Below are 24,190 nucleotides of genomic sequence, written 5' to 3'. Positions count from 1 at the left end.
CTCTGTGGGCGCCCCCCCCCCCCAAGCCTCTGAGCTCCACCTGCATCTGGGCTGGGACCATGCAGAGGGCCAGGCTCCATTCTCTCCATCTTCCTTCCCCCCTCTGAGCCAATCTTGGGAGACCTGGGTTCGAGTCCCACCGGTGAAGAATCTCAAGTGAACATAAAGTCTCTCCCAGAACCCCATTTTCTCCCGTGAAACCGGTGGAGCCTCCAGAGCCACTGAGGAAGCGGGGGACACCGGGAGCTTCTCATGTCCCGAGTTGACCCCGTGGTGGGGTGACCCACTTCCCCTTTCGGGGTTTTGTCTGGCTGGATGAAGGGCCTCAAGGAGCCCCATCCTGCTGGGATGGGGAAGGAGGAAGAGGCCACTGGGGGTTCAGGGCTTCCCGGGCAGGAAGAGGGGTCTGCGGGCTGAGGGAAAACCCTACAACGGCTGGTGGTGTGTGTGTTGGGGGGGACAGGAGGCTGGGGAGGGGAGGCTGGCTCTGCTGGTGCCCTCAGGGTGGCCTTGAAGCTTGGAGACACCCCCCCCATGTCTGACCCCTTCCCCTCTCCCCTTCTTCACCCTCCTCCCTCTTCCTCCTCCACCTTCTGGCCTTTTCATATTGGACCCACATTCCAGTGCAGTACGAAAACAGGGCAGGCTTCCTTCCTGGGCAGGGCTCCAGCCAGGGATGGGCTATCTTCGGAAGGTCTCAGGGCCACTCCTGCCCTGCCCTCCCCTCCCTGCTGCAGTTACTTGGGGGAAAGGGGAGGGGTGAGGCAGAGGGAGGCAGAAGGGTCCTAGAGGCTGAGTCCTGCTCTCCTCCTGGGTTAGTGCTCCAAGCATGAAGCTGATGGAGCCATGAGCGGCTTCCCTGGACAGAGGAGCCCAGGGTCAGTCCTCAGCTGGAAACCTGCTGTGTGTCTCCGCCTGGTGTCTTGCCATCTCTGGGCTAAATCCTGACTAGGTACAAGTTTATATACAAGTCGTTGTTCTCCTCCTCCTCCCAGAGCTCTCCCTGTTTGGCAGGGATGGAAACTGAGGCAGGGAGAGCTGAAAAATGTGGCTCCAGCTCCTGCAATTCCGCAGGCTGCCGAGAGGGGGCGCTGGTCGGGTATGTGGCCTCAGGGCTCTTCCTGGGGAATCTCTGGGACTCAGGGCCTTTGCCCAGCCTGACTACAACAGAGGCAATCACAGCACCTCTCTCCTTGGATGGTGGAAAAGCTCCAGCCAGTGATATGCCTGTGAAAACCTGGCTGGTGTGTAGGCAGCTCTGTCCTGAGTGGAGGATGAAGGATCCAGTGGCACCCCCAGAGAGACAGGCTCCTGGGGACACCTGATGCCCCCCTCCCTGAAGATAAGATACTTGTCTTGACCTAGAAACCTGAGTGGCCTCTTGTCTCTCCTCCCACTGCCCCTCCTGCTGGCCTGGTTCCTGTACCCAGGTCGCATGCAGCCCTCCAGGCTCTGCAGTTCTACCCTGAGTATGGCTGTCACCCGGGGGGGGGGTGGACGGGACAGGGAACAAAAGCCTTTCTCTTTTTATTTTTTCTGTCCAGTTGGGAGGTCAGTGGCCCATAGCCCAACCTGCCAGCTACCCACTGAGGGATGCATTCTCCATGACCATCATTAAAACCAGAGCCCAAGGGAAAGACTACATTTCCCAGAGTCCCTTGCGGCCAGAGCAGACATGTAACCAAAATGGCCAATCAGATTTAAGTAGGCACACACACACACACACACACACACACACACACACACACACACACACACACACACACACACACACACACACACACACACACACACACACACACACACACACACACACACACACACACACACACACACACACACACACACACACACACACACACACAGAGGCATACCAGCTATCTACTGTCTTAGGGACCCTTTTTTAGACCTGGGGTTTGCACTCGGGGCCTAGGTGCTGTCCCTCAGTTTGTGTGTTTGTTTTTCCTTAAGGCTGGCGCTCTACCACTTGAGCCACAGTTCCACTTCCAGCTTTTTGATGGTTCATTGAGGATAAGAATCTTGTGGACTTTCCCACTTTGGGCTGGCTTTGAACTGTGATCCTCAGATCCCAGCTTCATAGCTGGGATTACAGGCGTGAGGTACTATTTCCCATGTCTCTTACTAGCCAGAGAAGAAATTCTACCCCATCTCCCTGCGCATTACTGAGTCTCGGGACCTGGGGTGGGTGAGGAGTGGTGTGGCTGGAGGTGTACACAGTGGGGACCCCAAAACAATGCAGCAAAGGACCATCGTAACTAGGTGTGGGCCAGAAGGTGCTGGAACCTTCCAGAGCCCAGTGATGGAGTGAGGTGTAGCGTGGGGCTCCTGGGGCCCCCTTTTCCCATTACCTGGCTCTGATTAAAGGGTCTTGTCCTCCCCCACCCCCAACCCGGGATATAACCTGGGGAGCCATAGGGAGGCCTGGGAACCGCCATGCAGCGGTGGAGCCTGGGGTACTGAGTTCTGGGCCACGGTGGGCATGCGTGGGCCCAGAAGGTTGTCAGATCCGGAGCGGGACAGGAAAGAGACGGTACGTGAACCAGCTGCGTGAACCAGGACGTTTATGGCCAGCGAGGCTCTCTGACAGCTCGGGGTGGGGGAGGGGGGCGCTGCGGGCTCTAGCTAGTGGACGCAGAGCAGGCGGCCCCCCAGCAAGGGCAGGCTGGGGAGCCAGTGGTCCTGCGGGGGTCGGGGGGTGCGCCGCAGTGAGATCTTCCCCCAGGGGTCCGAGGCGAGCTCGCCGGCTGCTACTCCAGGGCTGTGGGAGAGGATGGGGCAGGGGACCAGGCCATCAGTTAAATGGGGGAGCCACCCCTGGTGCCCCCCCATCCTGTTGTCCCCCTACCCCAGCCTGGCCTCCCCCCCTCCCCCCACCCCTGCTCAGCCGGTGCCAGGGCCAGGCAGCTGCCAAGTTCCGTGTCCTGGAGCGAGGGAGGAGCCTGACTGGGAGGAGAGACAAGGTAAGGCCCCGGCGCCCCCCCCCATCCCCAGGCCTCCCCCCAGTCCTGGCCCCCTCCATCCCTGGCCCCCCGTCCTCAGCTTGGCTGGGGATGGCTGCTGGCCTTCCCACCCCTCATCCACATTCCATCACACACTGAGGAGGAAGGCTGTCTAAAGGGGATGGGGTGGGGGTGGGGCAGAGCCTGGAAGCTTCCAGTTTGAGGCAGAAACACCCTTGACTCAGCCACAGGACTCCTGAGAATCTGATGGGGGAGGCAAGACTCCAGACTTGGGAAATGGCCTGGTTCCCAGGATCTGAGTGACCTTCTAACGCACCATTCTACTGAGCAGGCCTGTCTGAGTTTTGGGAGCACCCAGTCTGATGGAGGAGACATGGCCCCTAATTTTCTAGGAGCTCCCAATCTGATGGAAGAGACATGGTCCCTAACTTTCTGGGAGCTCCCAGTCTGATGGAGGAGACATGGTCTTTAGCTTTCTGGGAGCTCCCAGTCTGATGGAGGAGATATGGTCCCTAACTTTCTGGGAACTCCCAGTCTGATGGAGGAGATACGGTCCCTAACTTTCTGGGAGCTGCCAGTCTGATGGAGGAGACATGGTCCCTAACTTTCTGGGAGCTCCCAGTCTGATGGAGGAGACACAGTCTCTAGTTTTCTGGGAGCTCCCAGTCTGATGGAGGAGACACAGTCTCTAGTTTTCTGGGAGCTCCCAGTCTGATGGAAGAGACATGACCCCTAGTTTTCTGCAAGCTCCCAGTCTGATGGAGGAGACACGGTCTTTAGCTTTCTGGGAGCTCCCAGTCTGATGGAGAAGACACGACCCCCTAGTTTTCTGGGAGTTCCCAATCTGATGGAGGAGACACAGTCCCTAACTTTCTGGGAGCTCCCAGTCTGATGGAGGAGACACAGTCTCTAGTTTTCTGGGAGCTCCCAGTCTGATGGAGGAGACCTGACCCCTACTTTTCTGCAAGCTCCCAGTCTGATGGAGGAGACACAGTCCCTAACTTTCTGGGAAGTCCAAGTCTGATGGAGGAGACACAGTCCCTAATTTCCTGGGAGCTCCCAGTCTGATGGAGGAGGCTGTTGTCCTCATTCTTCCCATGGTAGGAAGGAAGAGAGGTGGCCCCATGGTGTAGGCCCACTGAGGTCCCTGTGGCACCCCTGTGCTCCGTCTCCAGCTGGGTGGGGGAGACACACACTCACCAGGCGCTCAGCCCCCCAATTATAGCAGAAGGGGTGAAACCATCTTGGGAGTCCACTGAGCTGCAGAAGATGCCTGCCCTCACCCTGTGAACCTCTTCCAAGTGCGGGGGGGAAGGAGGGTGGCAGCGGCCGGGCACCCCTGGGGGGATGTCTCTCCAGTCTGGTGGAGGAGGCCTCTGCCCTCTGACCTAGTCAGATGGAGGAGACAGGCGTGTTCCCCCCCCCCCCCGCCCCCTGGCCCGTACACTCACGAGCCACCTGCAGCTCCACCTCCAGGGTGTCCGTCCTGCCCTGCAGGGTGACGGTCTTGAGGGTGTAGCGGCCGGCGTCGGTCAGGTTGAGCTTGGCGATGAACAGGGAGCAGTTGGCGAAGCCGACCTCGCGGCTGGTGTGCGCCGGCCCGGCGATCCAGTTCCCCGACGGCAGCTGGCTGAGCAGCCGGTTGGGCTCTGCGGCGGGCCCGCGGTACCAGGCGTACACCAGCAGGTCCTTGGGGTAGCCCTGCACGGTCAGCGTCACGTCCTGGCCTTCCGTGGGCTTCGTGGGCACCGGCACGATCATCATGGCCACCACCGCCGCTGGGGAGACAGAGAGTTGACTCCACGGACTCCAGCCTCCCCCGTCTGACTGGCACTGCCCATGGGGGTGCTGGGGGAGAGGCAGAAGGCGGTGGGCACGGGGAGGTAGGTCACCAAAAGCAGCATCTCCCCCAAACCAGTGTCTCTTCTGTCACATGAACACCCTAAAGGGGTCAGGGTCTGTCTCCTCCATCAGATTGGAAATTCTAGACTGGGGGGTGGTGGTGGTGGTGGTGGTTGGCATCTCTCTACAACAGAGGCTTAGAATTTGTACCCCCCCATACCATGTGGGTGTTGTTAGGTCAAGCGCCCCCCTCCCAGCATGTGGGGCACCCAATTCCTCCTCAGATTCAAAGATTCAAGAGGGAGGAGGCCGTGTCTCCCCCATCAGACTGGAAAACTCCATACTATTGCAGCTTGGGGAATCCCAGGTTTGTTTATTGATTGATTAATTAAGGGGAGAAACAGGCCTATCCTATCAGATGAGAAATTCCTAGAAAGAAAGAGGGGCAGGCCAGTACTCCCCCATCAGATTGGGAGTACCCCAGTGGTGGAAAATGGGCCTCCCTCATCAGACTAGGAATATTCTCCTCATTGTGTCTCCTCCATCAGAACAGAAGCACACCCAGGGATGGAGGGTGAGCATGGCCTCTTCTCTTGGACTGGCAGCTCCTTGAATGAGGCCAGGTCTCTACCATCTGACTAGCCTCTCCCCCAGGAAGGGAATCACAGAGTCAGTCTCTGTCTGTCTCTGTCTCTTCTGTTTTTGACCTACTCAGCCAGGGCTGGGGGGTCCCCAGAAGCCATCTGACCCGCCCGTGTCTCCTGCCGTGGCCCTGGGTGGGCGGTGGACTTACCTCTGTGGCCCCCATCACCATCTCTGCTCTGGGGTTTATTTGTCCCCCCCTTGGGGTGAGACCCAGCCTGTGTAGGGGGAGGGAAGGGCGGAGCACAGAAGGAGGGGGAGGACCATCCTGCTGCCCTCCTTCCCCCCTGGGGGGGGGCGATGACCACCATTTAGGAGAGAAACCCAGGTAGAATTAACAAAGTCCTAATGTTCAAAGCCACCCCCCCAAAACCCCCTTACAGGGGGCGGTCAGAACCCTCTGGGACCCCTCCCACTCCCCAACAGTTCCATACCCCCCCAAATCTCTTCTGTCTTGCTCTCCCCCCTCCCTCCCCCAAGGTCAGAAGTGAAGCCTTTCCATCCACCAATGGCAGTGACTTCCGGTTGTGTTCCCAGCAAGGGGGGGGGCATGTGTGGCAGGACCACGTGACCAGGTGCTGGGTGGCTGATGGCCAGGGGGCATGGGGAGAGGAAAGACTCACCAGAGAGCTTGACCACCACGGAGGCAGACCCCGACAGCAGGGTCTTGGGGTTCTTGGCGATGCACGTGTAGGTGCCCTCGTGGGCGGCTGTCATGCTGGAGATGTTGAGCTGTGCGCCGCCGCTGCTCAGGGCCTTCCCGTTGAAGGCCCACACGTACTGGGGCTCTGGGCACGAGCGGGCCACACACCACAGCCCCAGCGACGCGTTGAAATCCACCTTGATGGTACAGCCAGTGCGTGTGGTGGAATCTTGCAGGATGGCCACGCGCTCAGGTCCAACTGGTGTGGGGGCGGGCAGGATGGAGAGAGAGAAGGGGTGGAGGGCTGGAGTGCACAAGTGCTCCCCAGAGCTTTCTACCCCACAGCCAGGGGCTGGGGAAGCAAGAAGTCCTGCCTTTGTGGAATCCACTTGGTCTCTGACTCACTCCAGGGTGGTTTCTATTTTATTTCTATTCTTCTTTTACATTTGGGCCAGGACTGGGACTTGAACTCAGAGCTGGTGCTCTACCACTTGAGCTACGGCTCCACTTCTGACTTTTTTGGTGGTGGTTCATTAGAGGTAAGAGTCTCAGGCACTGCCCAGGCTGCCTTTGAACCTGATCCTCAGATCTCAGCCTCCTAAGAAGCTGGGATTACAGGTGTGAGCACAAGAGCCCAGAGCAAGCTGAGCTATTGAAGGGTCTTGCTGGAAGATTCTGGAATCCTCTGATCTTAGGTTTCCTAGATCACCCATCCTCATGGTGCTCAGTGGGTTTATTTTCCCTCCTGGGATTTTATCTATGCCACAAGGTGCTGTGTGGGGGCTTCCGGATGTTTAGTCTTGTCCCTCCACCATTCCTGCCTCTTGTGTCCTTTCAAGGACATGGACTCCTGGGTCCTCTGAAGGTTTCACTATGCAAACCTAGGCTCACCCTGAACTCCTTAATTAGCCCAGGCTGGCCTAGAACTCACAATCCTCCCTCCTCAGCCTCCTGGGTACCAGGACTACAGACATGCGCCACCATGCTCGGCTGAAGTATTTTGCTCCCGACTAAAGGGTTACTCGAGGCCCTAGGCCCTAGGTGGCTCATCAGAACCAGGGTTCCTTAATCCCGTTAGGTTCTTCCCCGGGGACTGCCTGCTGACTGAGCCCACGCCCATGGCTTCCCTCTCCCCGCCTCAGTTTCCCCATCTGAGACAGTGATTCTGGGGCTGAAGAGGACTTACAGTACACAGTCAGGTTGAGGGGTTCGCTGCGGCTGATGCTCACGGGGTTCCACACCTCACACTGGTAGGCCCCGGCCTCTTCCCTGAGCACCCCCCGCCGGGTCAGCACCCGGCCATCTGGGGACAGGCCGAGGCGGACAGGAACAGGCAGGGTGCCACCATTGAAGAACCAACGGACCTCAGCCGGGCTGGGACTACTGCAGGTCAGACGCAGAGTGTCCCGCCGCTCCACCAGGGCCGAGTTGTTGGCTATGACCTTGGGCTGAGCCAGGATCTCTGTGGAGGGAGAGGCAGAGGGGGAGGGGACCGGGCACCACCTGCTCTGGGGGGCAGCTTCAGGCCTGGGGGAAGGGGTCGTGGCCTACAGCATGGGCGTGGCCACATGGTGGGGGATGGCCCACAAAGAAGGAGTGGCCTGGGATGCTCATGGTCTGGGATGGGGGCGTGGTCAGAGCAGGCCAGGCCTATGGGAGAGATCATGGCCTGATGGGCATGGCCAAGTGAATGGGCGTGGCCAGATGCTGGGCGTGGTCGACCGTGGGCTTGGTCTTTAATGGGGACATGGTCAAAGTGGGCATCAGAATGAGGGGTGATCTGCATGGGGGGCGTGGCCCAAAGGAGGGGCATGTGGCCTGCGGGAGAAGGCGTGGCTTTGGGGTGTGGCCTTTAGGGGCATGACTGCATCTTTGTGGAGAAGATACAAGAATTAGAGTTTATAAGGCAGGTTGAAATCCTGGAAGCCATCCTGGAGGTAGTCAAACATTTCAATGGTTTTTTGTTGTTTTTTTTTGGGGGGGGGGATGTTTTTTGTTTTGTTTTTTAATTTTCTTTTTCTGCCTTTAGTTTTTTTTCTCTTTTTCTGGTGCAGGTCATAGGGCTTGAACTCAGGGCCTGGGCGCTGTCCCTGAGCTTTGGCTCAAGGCTAGTGACGCTCTAGCTCTTGAGCCACAGCTCCACTTCCGACATTTTCTGAGTAGTTTATTGAAGACAAGAGTCTCACAGACTTTCCTGTCCAGGCTGATCCCCCCCCCCCCCACCAAAGGTTTGAGAAGGAGGGGAGAAAGCCTGGCCGGCTGGGAAGGACCAATGGGAGTGTCTCACCATAAACCTGCATGTGTCCGTAGCCCACCTCGGTCTGAAATTGCCGGTTGAGTGTCTGCAGGATGTAGGTGCCGGAGTGGCTGGGCAGGGCGCCCTGGATGTCCAGGCTGCCGTCGGGGCGCACAGCCTCCCGTCCTGTGTGGGCTGGGCCAGGGGTCTCGTCCCCTGTGCTCACGATGTAGCTGGACACCAGGTAGGTGAGGCTGAGCGTGGGCCCCGCGTACCAGTTGTAGGCCAGCAGCTCCCCCTGGAGCCCGCGGACCACCAGCGACACGTTGTCTCCTTCGGCTGGCTGGGCCGGCTGGGGGGTGATGGAGATTTCGGCCCCCACATTCAGGATCAGAGCTGAGAAAGAGAGGACCGGGGTCAGGCACAGTTGGATGGGATTCGAACCTGGAGCTCGCTGGTCCTTTGCAAGGAACCACCTACAAATTCTTTTTTTTGGGGGGGGGTCCGGTTGTGGGGCCTGAACTCTGGGCCTGGGCGCTGTCCCTCAGCTCTTCAGTTCAAGGCTAGCGCTCTACCACTTGAGCCACAGCGCCACTTCCGGCTTTTTTCTTTTTGCTTATGTGGTGCTGGGGAATCGACCCAGGGCCTCATGCATGCAAGGCAAGCGCTCTACCACTGAGCCACCTTCCCAGCCCCACCTACAAATTCTTTTTTTTTTTTTTTAATTGTATTTTATTTTATTTGAGCCACCTACAAATTCTTAATTGGAGTCTGTCTGTCCCTCTGCCTGGCTTCTCTCTCTTCTTGGGGGGGTGGGTGGAGAATTGAATGGCCTGGAACAAAGATCCAGCCTGAGGCTTGGTACACAGCTGGTGCCTACTAAGTGCTTCACAAAGCAGAAAACTGGGGGAGTTAGGGGACCTCCCAGGGAAGAGGGTCCAGGACGAGGCTTAAAGTGCCCCCCATACATATATACACATGAATTATTATTATTATTTTTTGGGTCCGGTCGTGGGGCCTGAATTCTGGGCCTGGGTGCTGTCCCTCAGCTCTTCAGCTCAAGGCTAGTGCTCTACCACTTGAGCCACAGCACCACTTCTGGCTTTTTTCTTTTTGCTTATGTGGTGCTGGGGAATCGAACCCAGGGCCTCATGCATGCAAGGCAAGCGCTCTACCACTGAGCCACCTTCCCAGCCCCATGAATTATTATTATTTTTTTATCTCATTATGGTGGCCTCAAACTCAGGATCCGCCGCCTCAGCCTCGGGAGTGCTGGGATTACAGGTAGGCACCACGATGCCCGACACTACAGCTCCTTATTAGCAGTTCCAGGTCCTGATGCCCAGGTCAGGCCTTGTAGGTGCCACAAGCAGGGATGGGACCACTGTACCCCACCACCCAGGGGACAGAGAAGCCCCAGATACCCCCACCCCACCCCTCCAAGGGCTGGTTTGAGAGTTGAGTGAGGTAAAACAGCGTGGTTGGGTGAGAGGAGCTTTGGGTCCAGCAAGAGGCTCTGCCACTGTGTGCTGTCAGTCCCTGGGCAGGGGCCTCCCCTCTCTGAGCCTCAGTTTCCCTGTCTGCAAAATAAGGTCCTTTAGCCCAGGGAGAGTTCAGGGACACATACTGCCCTTGCGACCTTCAAATGACCTTGACACATCCTGACAGGCTGAGGGTGAGAGGCTGAGGCTCAGGCTGCAATCACCCCAAAGCCCCATCCTCAGGGAAGGGAACCCCGATGCGCCAGGCTTCCCTTGCTGCACTGGGGTTTGTCACAAGAGCCTGGGTGCTGGGGCCACCCCTTGTCTGGTCCTCAAAGCCCCCAGTGTCCCCCCCCCAACTCCTGGTATGTCTGTGGTGGTACTGCCCAGCTGGGGATCTCTTGAGAGACTCTCCCTCCCCAGCCTGCTTGGGTCCCCCCTTCCCTGGGCTCCTGGAGGGGTCTGAAGAGGCTGGGCTGTTCCTTGCTCACCACTCAAGAGGAGGCAGAGGCACGGGGCCGGCGCCATCTTCCAGCCCCCCGGCTGCTCTTGGCTCTTGGCGATGATGGTGTTGGGGTGCCGCACCCACAGACCCCGCAGGCCCTTCCTGGCCGGTGCTCGGCTGCGTCTGCCCCCGGACCTGAGAGGGCTCGGCAATTTGGAGCTGGGGAGGTCACCTGAATTTGGAGGGATCAAGTCACCAAAGATCTGAGGCCCCATTTGGGGACCAGGGCGGGCGTGGCAGGAACAGCCAAAGGCCACGACCCCGGCCAGGCCTCCTGGGGCCGCTGCCTAAACCTGCCGGTGCCAAAGGCCCAGATTTGGTGCTGGGAGAAGAACCAGGTCATCGGGAGGGAGGGAGAAGAAGGGACAGGGCAAGATTGCAGGGCCCCAGGGCACCCCGTGGCCTGCGTGGGGGCCATGGTCACCATATGGAGGGGCAAGGCAGGGGTGAGCAGTGGCGGGTGGCTCTCCCATCTCCGCTCTTCAGGTAAGTCCAGATGTGGTCTCAGGGGACAGGGATGGGAAGGAAGGGGATGTGCCTGGGGGCACCTGGGGGTGCTCAATGGAGGAGCACTTGCCTAGGATTCGAAGGCCTTGGCTTCCATCACAAACAAATGACTCTGGAGGTCTGAACCTTTTACAAATGAAGAGGCTCAGATCTGAGGGTCATAGGTTCGGAGCCATCCTGGGCAAGAAAGTCCATGAGCCTTTTTTTTTTTTTTTTTTTGGGTCTGTCCTGGGGCTTGAACTCAGGGCCTGGGTGGTTGTCTCTGAACTCTGAGCTCTTTTGCTCAAGAGCCACAGCTCCACTTTGCTGTTTTATTTTGAGTAGTTATTTGGAGAAAAGAGTCACATGGGAACTTTTCTGCCCGGGCTGGCTTCGAACTACAATCCTCATATCTCAGCCTCCTTAGTAGCTAGGAAGACAGAGGTGAGCCACTGGGGCCTGGTTTTCTAGGAGACTCCTATCTTGAATGAACCACTAAAAAAAAAAAAAAAAAAAAATCCCAGAACTGGAGCTGGGTCTTAAGCAGTAGAGCACCAGCCTGGAATGAAAAAGTCAGAGACAGAGCCTGGGACCTGAGACTGACACACAATAAAAAAATAAACATGAAAAGAGGAGTGTATTTGCTAGGAGTTGGGGAAATGGGGGATTAATCAGGGGATTTGGGAGCTGGTGGCTCACGCCTGTCATCCTAGCTACTCAGGAGGCTGAGATCTGAGGATCACGGTTCAAAGCCAGCCTGGGCAGAAAAGCGTATGAGACTCTTATCTCCATTGAACCACCAGAAAACTGGAAGCAGAGCTGTGGTTCAAAGTGATTGAGTGCTGGCTTTGAGCAAAAGAGCTCAGGAACAGCACCCAGGCCTGGAGATCAAGCCCCACGACCGACTTAAAGAAAAAAAGGAAGGGCAGGGATTGTGTGTGGGGGGTCTGTGGATTACACTGGGGTGGCAGAGGGGTTCTGGGAAGGCTCTGAGCTGGCGGGGACTTCCTGCCGTCCGAGCGGTACCAGATATTGATGGCTCTGGGTCCTGGCGCCTCTCTGGACCTGTGGACACCGGCTCTGGGCGGGAGGCCATACCTGCCTCACCTGTCCTGGCTGCTCCCACGTGTGCTGTGTCCCGGGCCGCCCTCTTTGGTGGGGGGGGTCAGGGGAGGGGACTGTTGCCCTCCCCACCTGTAACCTCACCTCACCCCGTCCAGTCCTAGCCCTGGGACTGAGTCCCAGAACCTGTGATGATGTCTCTCCAATGTCCCTGGGCTCCTGTGACTCACCTGTCCCCGATCGCCCTGGGCATCCCGGCCAGGCCTCTTATCAGGGAAGGCGCAGTGACTTACACCTGCCTCTTCTCCTTCTCCGTTCTTTCTCTCCCTCCACCCTCATCCTGTTCCAGGCAGCTTTGGGTTGTCTTTCTGCCACCCTTCCAAGCCCCCATTTCCAGGGTCCCTTCCCTCCCCCAGGGTGCAGAGAGAGGGGGGGGAGGGAGAGAGGGAGAGAGGGAGAGAGAGAGAGAGAGAGAGTCTTTCTCAAACAGAAACCTGAGCTGGGCGTGGTGACGCATGCTTGTAATCCCAGCACTTGGCAGGCTGAGGCAGGAAGATCACGAGTGAGCCTGTGCCACAGAGCACAGCTCAGTGTCAAGCAGCAACAAAAAGATAAAAAAAAAAAAAGACCCTAGCATTCTGCTTAAAAGAATTAAAAAATAATAATATTTTACTTTATTTTATTTTTTCATGTGGTACTGAGAAATCGAACCCAGGGCTTCATGCATGCTAGACAAGCACTCGACCACTGAGCCACATTCCCAGCTAATTTATTTTTTTGGTTGGTGGTGAGAATTGAACTCAGGACCTGGGTACATTCCTGAGCAATTTTGCTCAAGGCTAGCACTCTACCACTTGAGCCACAACTCCACTTGTAGTTTTTGAGTGGTTCACTGGAGATAAGAGTCTCCTGGGGGCTTTTCTGGCCAGGCTGGCTTTGAACTGAGATCCCCAGGTCTCAGCCTCCTGAGCAGCTCCCAGCTAAAAATAATGATAATTAAAACAGAAACTCCTGTCTTTCCTCTGCTCGCATCCTGCTGTGGCTCCCCAACCCCCAGTCCCTTGGGAGAAAATTCAGGGTTTTCACCATGAATCTTTTGTGCCCCCCCCCCAAGTGGCTTCATAGAACCCCTGCGGCAAAAGCAGACTGGTGGGCCAGGTGCCTGTAACTCACACCTGTCATCCGAGCTACTCAGGAGGCTGAGATCTTGAGGATTGTGGTTTGAAGCGAGTCGGGCCAGGAAAGTCCGTGAGACTCTAATCTCCAATGAACCACCAGAAAACCAGAGGTGATGCTGTGGCTCAAGCGGTAGAGCACCAGCCTTGAGTGAAAAAGCTCAGGGACAGTGCCCAGGCCCTGAGTTCAAGCCCCAGGATTGGCACAAAAATAAAACAAAAACACCAACCAACAAGCAAAGCAGACTGGTGGTCTGGCTGTCCTGATCTCTCTCTGACAGTCCTAGACCTGGGTCTCACGAGGTTGCCCAGGCCGCCGATCTGGGGACTCCTGGCCCCGAACCCTCCTCCTGCCCCAGCCTCCACAGGAGCTGGGGGGGGTGGGGGTGGGGTCTCTGCCATGGTGGCTTTACTCCAGCCCAACCCAAAGCAGCCAGGCTGCAGAGGAGACCAAGGCTCAGGGCCACGGCCTGGCCAAGAGGCGGCAGGTGATTTTCTGCTGGGCCATCTGGGGACACAGCCCCATGACCTTATTTTGTCCCTTATCTCACCAGTCCCTTGGGGAGCTCAGGGAGGGGGTGCCTGCCCCCCCCCCCCATCACTGGCTTTATCAATATCTGTCTTGGAGATGGAGCCAGGCTGCGTGGTGGGTGGGGCCTTTCCTCCCCAGTCACCAGGGTTTGAGGGGGGCGTGGCCTCTGAAATAGGGCGTGGTCTCCGGGGGTGGGTGTGGCTGCAGGCTGGGAGATGGGAATCCAGGCCTCCTTCCAATCATTACTCACTCACCTGTGGAAGGGGGTGGGGGTTGGGGGAGGGCTGGGCCTTGTCTTCTTCCATGGCCTCCCTACAGCCAAGGCTGGGGCTTCACCCCATCATCGAACGAACCTTCATCTTCAGAAAGACAAGGACACAGGGCTGGGAAGGTGGCTCAGTGGTAGAGCGCTCGCCTCGCAGGCATGAAGCCCTGGGTTCCATTCCTCAGTACTATATACACAGAAAAAGCCAGATGTGGCGCTGTGGCTCAGGTGGTAGAGTGCCAGCCTTGAGCCAAAAGAAGCTCAGGGACAGTGCCCAGGCTCTGAGTTCAAGCCCCAGGACTGGCCAAAAAAACCAAAACAAAACCTGACACCTAAAGTCAGGTAGTGGCAAAGACTGGGAGAAGACACCAGAAAACCAGGCAGCAGATGGGGGAGGGGGCCCACCTTCCTCCAGAGGTGACCGGGAGCCTGTGGATATGGGGGGAGGGGGGAAGGGGACGAAGAATGTGTTCTGGTAGCTGGCATGGCACGTGTAAAGGACCTGGGGTCGGGAGGTTTAATGAGCTGAGCATGGAGGGGGCTGGTGTTGAAGTAAGGAGGTCAGGTCTGGCCAGTGCCGTATTGGCCATATGGTGGATGGTAGGGTCTTCCTGCTGGGGGAAGGACCCCCCCCCCAATCACCTGCCTTGCCTTGCAGGTAATGTGCTGGCTCGGATCCCTGGAGGCAGGGGCAGGCACTTGGCTGATAGATTTGTTTTTTTTTTTGTGTTTTTGGGGTCCGGTAGTGGGGCCTGAACTCTGGGCCTGGGCACTGTCCCTCAGCTCTTCAGCTCAAGGCTAGCGCTCTACCACTTGAGCCACAGCCCCACTTCCGGCTTTTTTCTTTTTGCTTATGTGGTGCTGAGGATTCGAACCCAGGGCCTCTGGCATGCAAGGCAAGCACTCTACCACTGAGCCACCTTCCCCGCCCCTTGGCTGATAGGTTACTGAATCTGTCAGTCCAGTGCCTGAGACTGGGAACTTTCTGAGGATCTGCCCCCTGCCCAGACCTATTTAGGCCCAGACCAGCCTAGCCGCTGGGACTCCATGCCACATGAGTCTCTGTGATCGTGTCCCATGTCCTGTCTCCTGGCTCATCTCCAGTCATCACGGCGTCCCAAGTCAGCTCTCCATTGGAGCTGAATTGGCTTGTTGGTATTGTTTTGGTTATCTCTTTCCTCTTTATCATGTTTCCTAGCTGTGTTATGTGTATTTGCATGCTACAAGCCTTGGTAACAACTGGCGGCCTGCAGCCTGTTAACTGTATAATAAAGACTCCAATATTCTATATTTTAGAGTGCGGCTTCTGGGATGATTTATCTTACAACAGCATGTCAGGGGGAGGGAGGAGGAGGGACACACACACACACACACACACACACACACACACACACACACACCCACACACCCTGACTGGAGATGGTTGTGGTCTCTGCTGCCCCCTGCTGGCCGCAGGTGGAAGTCCATCCTGCCCATGGCCAGGAGCCCTCACCATTCTGGGATGACAAAGTGTCAGGGACACCACATCTGACCCCAGTATCTCAAGCCTTGCCTCCAGGGGCCTGCTGCTCCCTTCCCTCCCACAGCTCCTATGGACTCCAGACTGGCTTCAGCCACCACTTCCTTCCCTCCCGTTGTTTTGTGGGTTTTGTCTGAGACTGGGCCTAAAATTCAGTACCTGACGCTTTCACTCATTGGCTGGTGCGTGACCACCTGAGCCACGCCTCCAAACCCTGTTTTTTTTATTCCAGAACAGTTTTTTTTTTCTTCATCAGTTGTGGGGCTTGAACTCAGGGTCTGGATGGTGTCAGATCTCAGCCAGGATGACAGGCTGGAGCCACAGCACCTGGCTCCAAAGTAAGTTCTTGTTTTTGATCAGTCGTGGGGCTTGATCTCTGGGCTTGGGCGCTGTCCTTCAGCTCTTTGGCTCAAGGCTGGCACTCTACCACTTGAGCCACAGTGCCACTTCTGGTGTTCTGATGGTTTATTGGAGATAAGAATTTCACGAACTTTCCTGCCCCGGCTGGCTTTGAACCATGATCCTCAGATCTCAGCCTCCTGAGTAGCTAGGATGACAGGCGTGAGCCACGAACACCTGGCCTCCTAAACAAGTTTTATAGAGGTATAATTTTCCACACCACACAATCCATGCATTAATGATTAATGGTTTATTTATGTTGTGGCAGTCCTGGGGTTTGAACTCAGGGCCTGGGCGCTGTTCTTGAGCTTCTATGCTCAAGGCTGGTGCTCTGCCACACAAGCCATAGCGTCCCTGGTGAATTGTTCTCTGGTTCATTGGACATCAGAGTCTCACAGGCTTTCCTTTCCGGGCTGGCTTTGAACCATGATCTTCAGACCTCAGTCTCCTGAGCAGCTGGGATTACAGGCGTGAGCCACTGTGTCCCACCTTCAGAGTGGATTTTGAGGGCCCTGCAGCTTTTGGGGGGTGGACGGAGTCAGCTATGGGCCTCACCCCTGCGTGGTGAAGGGAGTCTGGGGGGCTGGGGGAGCCGGGCCATGCTGTCCCATCCCCTCGGGGCCCCCACGCTGCGGCCAAGGTCCTTGCAGCCTTGGCTGTGGTGCCCCTGTTCACCCCCAGAAGATGGTGGGGGCTGCGCCATCAGGCAGTTGGTGCCAGCTGACAGTAAGGGGCCGGGTCGGGGTTGAGCAGGTCCTGGGGGGCAAGAGAAGAAGCCATGATGGGGGTGGGGTGCAGACAGCCAGGATGCCAGAGACCCCCATGGGGAGAGATGGGGGTGCGGGACAGGGCCAGAGACACATAGGGGCAGACTGGACAGTGTATTTCTCTTTGTAGGGTGCTGGGCTTTGAACCCGGGGCCTTGCACACGCTAGGTGAGCTGTCTACTTTTGCCTTCCCCCTTGGCAAGAGGGGTGGAGCGGGCCTGAGGCCTAGTCCACATAGGGGGAACCAACCCGCTGCTGTGAGACCCGGGGCCGGTGTCTTTCCCTCTCTGGGCCTTGTTCCTTTTGTGTAAATCCAACACCTGGGAGGGACGGGCCTGCCCAGGACCCTCGGGGATCCCCCAGGGTGAGCGTAGCCCCCCCCACCCTGACTGCCCTCACCCACCTTGGCTCCAAGAGGCACCCCCCTTTGTACCTGGTAGTGTTGGGGTTCTGGCTGTGGCTGTGGCTCAGGAAGTGGGGGCTGCAAGAGAACAGCATGGGTGAGCCAGGCCCCCCAATATCCCCAGCCTCAGCCCCTGCGGTCCACATGATCTGGGTGCTGTGTCCATTGGTGCTCAGTGTCCTTAATGTCTGGAGGGGGGGGAACTGTCCACCGGCCCCACCTCAGCCCTGTTTACCTCTGTGTGTGTGTGTGTGTGTGTGCGCGTGTGCACGTGTGCCAGACTTGGACCTTGAACTCAGCACCTGAGCATTCTTCCTTTGCTTTTGTGCTCAAGACTAATCCTCCACTTGGACCACAGCTCCACTTCAGGCTTTTTGCTGGTTCATTGGAGTTAAGAGTCTCCTGTACTTTTCTGCCCAGGCTGGCTTCAAACCATGATCCTCAGATCTCAGCCTCCAGTGTAGCTGGAATTACAGGTGTGAGCTACCAGCACCTAGCTGTTATTTTGTTTTGGAGATAGGGCCTAGAACTTGCCATTCTCCTGCTCCAGCCCCATTATGCCTGGCTAAGCCTTTGCTTGGTACATTTCTCTCTCTCTCTCTTTTTTTGTCGGTCGTGGGGCCTGAACTCTGGGCCTGGGCGCTGTCCCTCAGCTCTTCAGCTCAAGGCGAGCGCTCTACCACTTGAGCCACAGCAGCACTTCTGGCTTTTTTCATTTTGCTTATGTGGTGCTGAGGAATGGAACCCAGGGCCTCAGGCATGCAAGGCAAGCGGCTCTACCACTGAGCCACCTTCCCAGCCCCAGATTTCTCCTTTAAAAAAAAGAATTAAAATCATTTATTTTACTCACTCTTCCCGCCTCTGTTTCCCCATAATACAGGGAAAATCTCAGGATCACAGATGATCACAGACAGAAAATAGAGCTGCCTGCCAGCTCCCGCCTTGTGGCTCCCGCCTGTAATCCTAGCTACTCAGGAGGCTGAGAACTGAGGATCCCAGTACCGAGCCAGCCCAGGCAGGAAAGTCCTTGAGACTCTTATCTCCAAGGAACTGCCAGAAAGCTGGAGGTGGAGCTGTGGCTCATGTGTTCGAGCACCAGCGTTGAGTGGAAGGGGTCAGGGACGGTGCCCAGGCCCTGAGGTCAAGACTCATGACAGGCACCAAATTAAAAAATAAGAAGACTCAGGATAGACTCACTGCAGCTGGGGTCAGGAGCAACACCGGGGATGGCATCACTTCATACACGTTGCTGTCACCTAGACGGAGGACAGAAGGGGCCCTGGGCTTGCTCTACCTCCATGCCCAACTGTGACCATCACAGTCCCAGTCCCATTCTTGCCCTCCTGGGGCCTGTGGGAGGCTGACCCAGCTCAAGGAACCACATTTGACTTGGCTACACACACACACACACACACACACACACACACACACACACACACACACACACACACACACACACACGCTCAGTTTGTGGACTTGTGAGGGATGAAGTCAAGAAAGACAGTGAGAGGCCGGGCATAATGGCTCACACCTGTAATCCCAGCTTCTCAGGAAGCTGAGATCTGAGGATTGATGCTCAAAGCCAGCCCCAGAGATGGGGGCGGGGAGTGGAGGAGGGAGTGGGGGAAGAAGAGGCAGGAAAGCCCCAAGAGACTTTTATCTTTGTCTAACCAGCCAAAAGCCAGGAGGGAGGCGTGGTTGAAGCGGTAGGGCACTGGCAGAGCAAGTTAAGTGTGAGTTTATGAAGGGTCTTGGGCCCCATGCTAAGGAGCCTGAACCTTGTCCCAAGGGCGCTGGAGAGACTGAGTGGGGATCTTGGAGGTGGAGTGTGGTTTGGTGGAGGCTTGGGGGGAGGGTCCCCAGAGAGGTGTGGGTGAGATAAGTGGGGCATGGCAGGGGGGGTGCTCCCGGCTCACCCGTATCACGATTGGGTCTCGGCTCTGGCTTCTCCCTGGCTGGCATCCTGGAAAGGCACAAGGGAAAACTCATTAGACCAGTCCCTGCTGAGGCCAGGCCCAGCCCGGCCAGTAGGGGGAGACAGAGAGCAGAAAGGCAGGCCTGGGAGATTCTGTACCTGGAACTTTGCTCCCCCCAGCTCCGTGTCACCAGGAGGTAGGCGAGGCCACCGATGAGAAGACTAGCCACGGCCAGAGGGCCCACGATGGCTGCGGCTACCACCCCGGCGTTCATGGGCACGTGTGCAGTGGTGGGCTCCGTGTGTGTTCCTTCTGCAGGTGACAAAGGACCACGTGAGGCTCCCCGGGGGGGGGGTGGCCTTCCACTCCAGTGTGTGAGGTCCTCGGGCCAGCTTTCTCTGGTTTTCCAACCCCAGCATCCCACCCTCAGGATGGTTTATAAAACTACAGCCAGGTGCTACACACTGGTCCTCCCAGCACTCGGAAGGCTGAGATCAGAGGCTCTGAGTTCAAAACCAGCCAGGTCAGAAATGTCTATGAGACTCTGACCTCCAATGAACCACTCCAAAACTGGAAGTGGGGCCATGGCTCAAGTAGTAGAGCACCAACTTTGAGCCAAAACAACAACAACACACACACAAGTTCAGGGACAGCACCCAGGTCCTGAGTTCAAGTCCCAGGACAGGCACAGGACAAAAAGAAAAGTCAGATGTCCCCTGCTGTCCCCCACCCTGCCCCCAGTGCCTTTCCCAGAGCTGCTACATGGGTAGACATGAAGATGGTGGATGGCCTGCATTTCTCAGGATCATGCAGACAGGGGGCGCTAAATAAGTCCCGGGCTCGTGAATGCATGACTGAAGCCAGCAAGATGGCGGTGTTCTTTGGAGTGCATCTGGCCTTGGGCGTTTTGCCAGTTCATGTGAGTGGAGACGGACCAAGGCCTTGCACGCCGTGGGCGCTCCGTGTGTGTTGGTGGGAATGGTGGATCCTGGCGTGTGGCAGTTTCTAGGGGAGTCACCAGCACCCCCACTTCGTCCCCAACCCCTCCTCCACTCACCAACCACCTGGACGTGGGCCTTGGCCCTCATGGTCCAGACCGCGTTGACGGCCAGGGTGACTTGGTAGAGGCCACTGTCCCCGGGCTGGGCGTGGCGCAGCAGCAGGGAGCCATTGGGGAAGCCGACCATGTCCCTCTGCCCCATGGCCTCTCCATCCCTCTGGGGCCGCGGCAGCTCCGGGATGTAGGTGAACAGTCTGGTACCCCCGTCTGTGGTCTCCCCCAGGTACCAGGTGACATCCTGGAAGGTGCTGGGGACCCCGTGGAGGGACAGGAGAAGATCCTGGTTCTTCTGAGGCATTTCTGGAATCTTCTGGATGCTGAGGGAGGCCTGGGAGCATTGAGGCAGCCACAGGACCAGGACAGAAGCTGTGGGAGGAGGACAGGGAAGCGTGAAGGGAGTGGGGCCTGAGCTTGCCGTCAGGGCTGGCAGGGACCACTGCCATCCCCCTTTCTAGAGACCTTCCCTCTGGCTGCATTGCACACTATGCTGGGATCGATTAGTGATGTCTGCCCTGGGTGCGGGTGTGGGAAGATTGGTCTGGATACCACAGCTTGTGTGCTGGGATCCATTAGTGATGTCTGCTCCAGATGCAGGTGTGGGAAGATGGCCCTGGGTAAACCACAGATTCTCCATCCTATTCTCCCAGAAGGCTTTTCTGCCCTGAGATGCTGCCTGACCCACTCCACAAACACTGGGAATCTCTGAACTCATTCAACCCATACTTATAAGCATATACATGGATATCAAGTGTAGGATGATGGATATCAGCCAGACAGGATTTAAATTTCCCTAGGTTTCAGCTGTGCATGGGTGGCTTATGCCTGTAACCCCAGCTACTCAGGAGGCTGAGATCTGAGGATGGCTGTTTGAAGCCAGCCCAGGCAGGAAAGTCTGTGAGATGCTTGACTCCAATGAGTCCCAAACACCCAGAAGGAGCTGTGGCTCAAGTGATAGAGCACCAGCCTTGAGAGGAAAAGCTCAGGGACAGTGGCCAGATCCTGGGTTCAAGCCTCAGAATGGGCACATGGATGCACATGCATATATGCTCGCATGTGCGTGCATGCACACACACACACACACACACACACACACACACACACACACACACACACACACACACACACACTCCCCTTGATTTCTAGTGGCTGGGGATTCAATAGGAATCAAATCAGGAGGCTGAGATCTGAGGATTGCGGTTCAAAGTCAGCCTGGGAAGGAAAGTCCGTGAGACTCTTATCTCCAATGAACCACTAGAAAACTGGAAGTGGCGCTGTGGCTCAAGTAGACAGCGCCCAGGCCCAGAGTTCAAGCCCCACAAAAAAACAAAAATAAATAAGTGAATAACCAACAACAATAACAAACAGGAATCAAAACCCATATTTCTGACCTAATAGAACATTCCAGAGATGAAATGGAGAAGTGATTCTGTTGTTCCACCCCCTGTGTACGGCTCCCTGCTTATTCTCATCATGTTACCTTCTCCAGTAATATTCCCTTTTTCTGAGGAGGAACCTCCTCCCCTTCCCCGACCTGGGTTCAAGTCCTACCTTCTCCAGTCAGCCTTCCGGTTTGTTCTTACCTGACAGGAAGAGGCTGTTCGCCAGGTGGCCCTGGGGGCCAACAAGGGGCCCCATGTGGCGTCCGTTGGCGATGCCCAAGGGTCCCAGTGTGTCTGTCGTGTCTCCGGTGGGAGCTTCCCAGGGGACTCAGGAACCCAGCGCGGCTGCCTGGTGCCTGCCCGCACCCCACAGTCCTGTCACGGCCTCCCCAGGCTCCACCTGCCTGGAAGCAGGGACACTGGTTGAACCAGTTCCCCGCAGGTGACTGGGAAGTTCACCCAGGGGCTTTCCCCAGCCTCCTCCTAATTACACACACCCCACCCCTGCTTCCCACCGCACAGCTGGGGAAACTGAGGCTCAGGAAGACTGGCAAGGCGGCTGGGAGCAGAGGTGGAAGTTCATCCTCTGACCCGCCTGCCCCAGGGCTCGCTTATAACCTTTTCAGGAGCATTCATTCAGCCCGGGCTGGTGGCTCACGCCTGTAATCCTAGCTACTCGGGAGGAAGAGATCTAAGGATTGCGGTTCAAAGCCAGCCTGGGCAGGAAAGTCCAAGAGACTCTTATCTCCAATGAGCCACCAAAAAGTCAGAAGTAGAGCTGTGGCTCAAGGGGTAGAGCGCTCGCCTTGGGATAAAAGAAGTTCAGGGATGGTGCCTAGGCCCTGAGTTCAAGCCCCAAGATTGGCATACATAGATACACAGAGACTATCATTCATTCATTCATTCATTCATTCAATTCATTCCCAGTACCCAGTCCCTGACACAGTGGTGGTCATGGCTCCTGCCCTGGAGAAACCAAGGGGGCTGAGAGGGCTTCCTGGTGGAGGCGACATCTCAGCTACGACTTGAAGTGGCAATACCAGTGGGACAAGTTGGTGGCTGGGGTGGAGCGGGGCCTCCGGGGCAGGGGGGACAGAGCATGCAAAGGGGCAGAGCTGGTGTTCCAAGTGCATTGTGGGGACTGGCAATTGGGGGGTGGAGGGAGGAGTGGGGAGAGGCCTTGTGCCACTGGGGTGGGGGGAGGGGTCCCTGCAGTACTTAGACTTGAACCCAGGGCCTCCTACGTGCAGGGCAGGTGTTGCAAGCCTTCCCTTCCTCCTGACTGGGACTTGCTTTGTAACCAAGACTGGTTTCAAACTCCCGATCCTCCTGCCTCAGCCCCTGGGTGCTGGAGTTATATACATACACACCCAGCCTTGGCTGTGCTTTGATTCTTTTTATTTTTTTTGTGCTAGTCCCGGGGTTTGACTGCAAGGCCTGGGAACTATCCTTGAGCTTTTGTACTCAAGGTTGATGCTCTACCACTTGAGCCAAGGCGCCACTTCTGGTTATCTGGAGGTTAATTAGAGAGAAGAGTCTTACAGACTTTCTTGACAGGGCTGGCTTTGAACCTCAATCCTCAGATCTCAGCCTCCTGAGTAGCTAGGATGACAGGCGTGAGCCACACATACCTGGCTATAACTCTGTAAGCCAGGCACTGTGTGCTCATACCTGTAATTCCAGAGACTCACGAGGCTGAGATCTAGAGGAGCAAGGTCAAGAGCCAGTCTGGACAGAAAAGTCCTGGACACTTCATCTCCAAAGTAACCAGAAGAAAGCTGGCCTGGAGCCCTGGCTCAGGTAGGAAAGCACCAGCCAAACAAGCAAGAGCAGTGAGCATGAGGCCCTGGGGAACATGGGGGTGACCCCCACTGTCTGGAGGGGTTACCCCAAAGTCCTCCTTGCTGCAGTTGTGTGATTTCTTACCTGCCCCTTGGGAAGGTGATGCAGTGATTTATTTGCAAGCTACGCTGCTCTGGATTTTCCAGGTCTTCCAGTCATTCATTCATTCATTCAGTCTGTCAGTCAGTCTGTCTGTCTCTCTCACATACTTCCATCAATTTTATCAAAGTCTTTTTTTTTTAATATCAAAGTCTTATTCAGAGTATTTAGAAGAGCTTTTCTGATCCCCCTTGCCTCCACCTACCTGGGAAAGAAGCAAATTACAATTTCTTCAGCCTGGGTTGTTGGCAGGTCTGTGTGCAGGCAGCAGAGGACCAATGGCACCAGGAACCCAGGTTTTAAGTGGGGGGAGGGTCATGGAGCAGAGCTGAGCGCACTGGTTCCATCATGAGATGTCTTGTGTGAAGCAGGAATCAGGGGGCATCCTGGGGCAGCCCCTCACCTCTGAGGACAATGGGCACTTCTCCCTGGCCGGTCCCCATGGCGTTAGTGGCATTGCAAGTTGTGACCTTGAAAGTCCTGTTGATGGCCTCGTTCACTGCAGCAATCTGGACCTGGGTACCGGACCTGAGCTGAGCCGGGCAGAGTCCCCAAAGTCCTGGCCCAGTGATAGATGGGTAAGGAAGAGGAGGCCTCCACTGGCGGTCCAAGTAGGCTGGCAGACACAGACAGCCTCAGGCTCTGTGTGATACAAGATGTGGCTTTTCTGAATCACCAGGATCCTGCTTATCCTAAAACCCTGTGTGTTTCACCACGTTGCTGAACTCCCAACCTCTTCCCCCTCCTGTTTTTAATTGGACGTGTCTGTGCCATTCCCCATATGGCCACCAGGGGGCGTGCAGCTAGTCCATTTAGCTCTGTAGCCAGCAGGGGGCGCAGGAGCCCGGGTCATCTCACATCCCCTCAGGCAGAGCTGGCCCTGCCCCAGCCGACCTGCCACCTGCTGCCTCCAACTACCTCAGCTGGCTCTCTCTGTCCTAGCTAGGTGTGCTGGC

At 56.7% G+C, this 24,190-nt stretch overlaps 2 protein-coding genes across 2 annotated transcripts; both read right to left on the bottom strand.

Annotated features, from left to right (window-relative positions):
• Positions 1–2,643: 2,643 nt before the first annotated feature.
• LOC138811489 (carcinoembryonic antigen-related cell adhesion molecule 16-like) lies at positions 2,644–16,471 on the bottom strand. The gene is made up of 9 exons (XM_069999198.1): positions 16,324–16,471; positions 14,256–14,279; positions 10,317–10,502; positions 8,396–8,740; positions 7,295–7,570; positions 6,089–6,367; positions 4,433–4,759; positions 4,182–4,320; positions 2,644–2,779 (listed from the first exon to the last, which is right to left on the bottom strand). Exons 1-9 carry the CDS (start codon positions 16,469–16,471, stop codon positions 2,644–2,646), a joined length of 1,860 nt encoding a protein of 619 aa, XP_069855299.1.
• Positions 16,429–23,677, bottom strand: LOC138811480 (carcinoembryonic antigen-related cell adhesion molecule 19-like). The gene is made up of 8 exons (XM_069999184.1): positions 23,638–23,677; positions 21,495–21,608; positions 19,912–20,280; positions 19,013–19,166; positions 18,855–18,901; positions 18,136–18,194; positions 16,969–17,016; positions 16,429–16,524 (listed from the first exon to the last, which is right to left on the bottom strand). The coding sequence occupies exons 1-8, from the start codon at positions 23,675–23,677 to the stop codon at positions 16,471–16,473; spliced, it is 885 nt and encodes a 294-aa protein (XP_069855285.1). The 3' UTR covers positions 16,429–16,470.
• Between the last annotated feature and the right edge of the window lie 513 nt (positions 23,678–24,190).

Source organism: Dipodomys merriami, unplaced genomic scaffold (assembly GCF_024711535.1).
Source record: "Dipodomys merriami isolate MVZ:Mamm:240054 unplaced genomic scaffold, mDipMer1.0.p SCAF_106, whole genome shotgun sequence".
NCBI lineage: Eukaryota > Metazoa > Chordata > Mammalia > Rodentia > Heteromyidae > Dipodomys > Dipodomys merriami.
The sequence above is the reverse complement of the archived record's forward strand: the minus strand, read 5'-3'. Positions and strand labels throughout refer to the sequence as shown.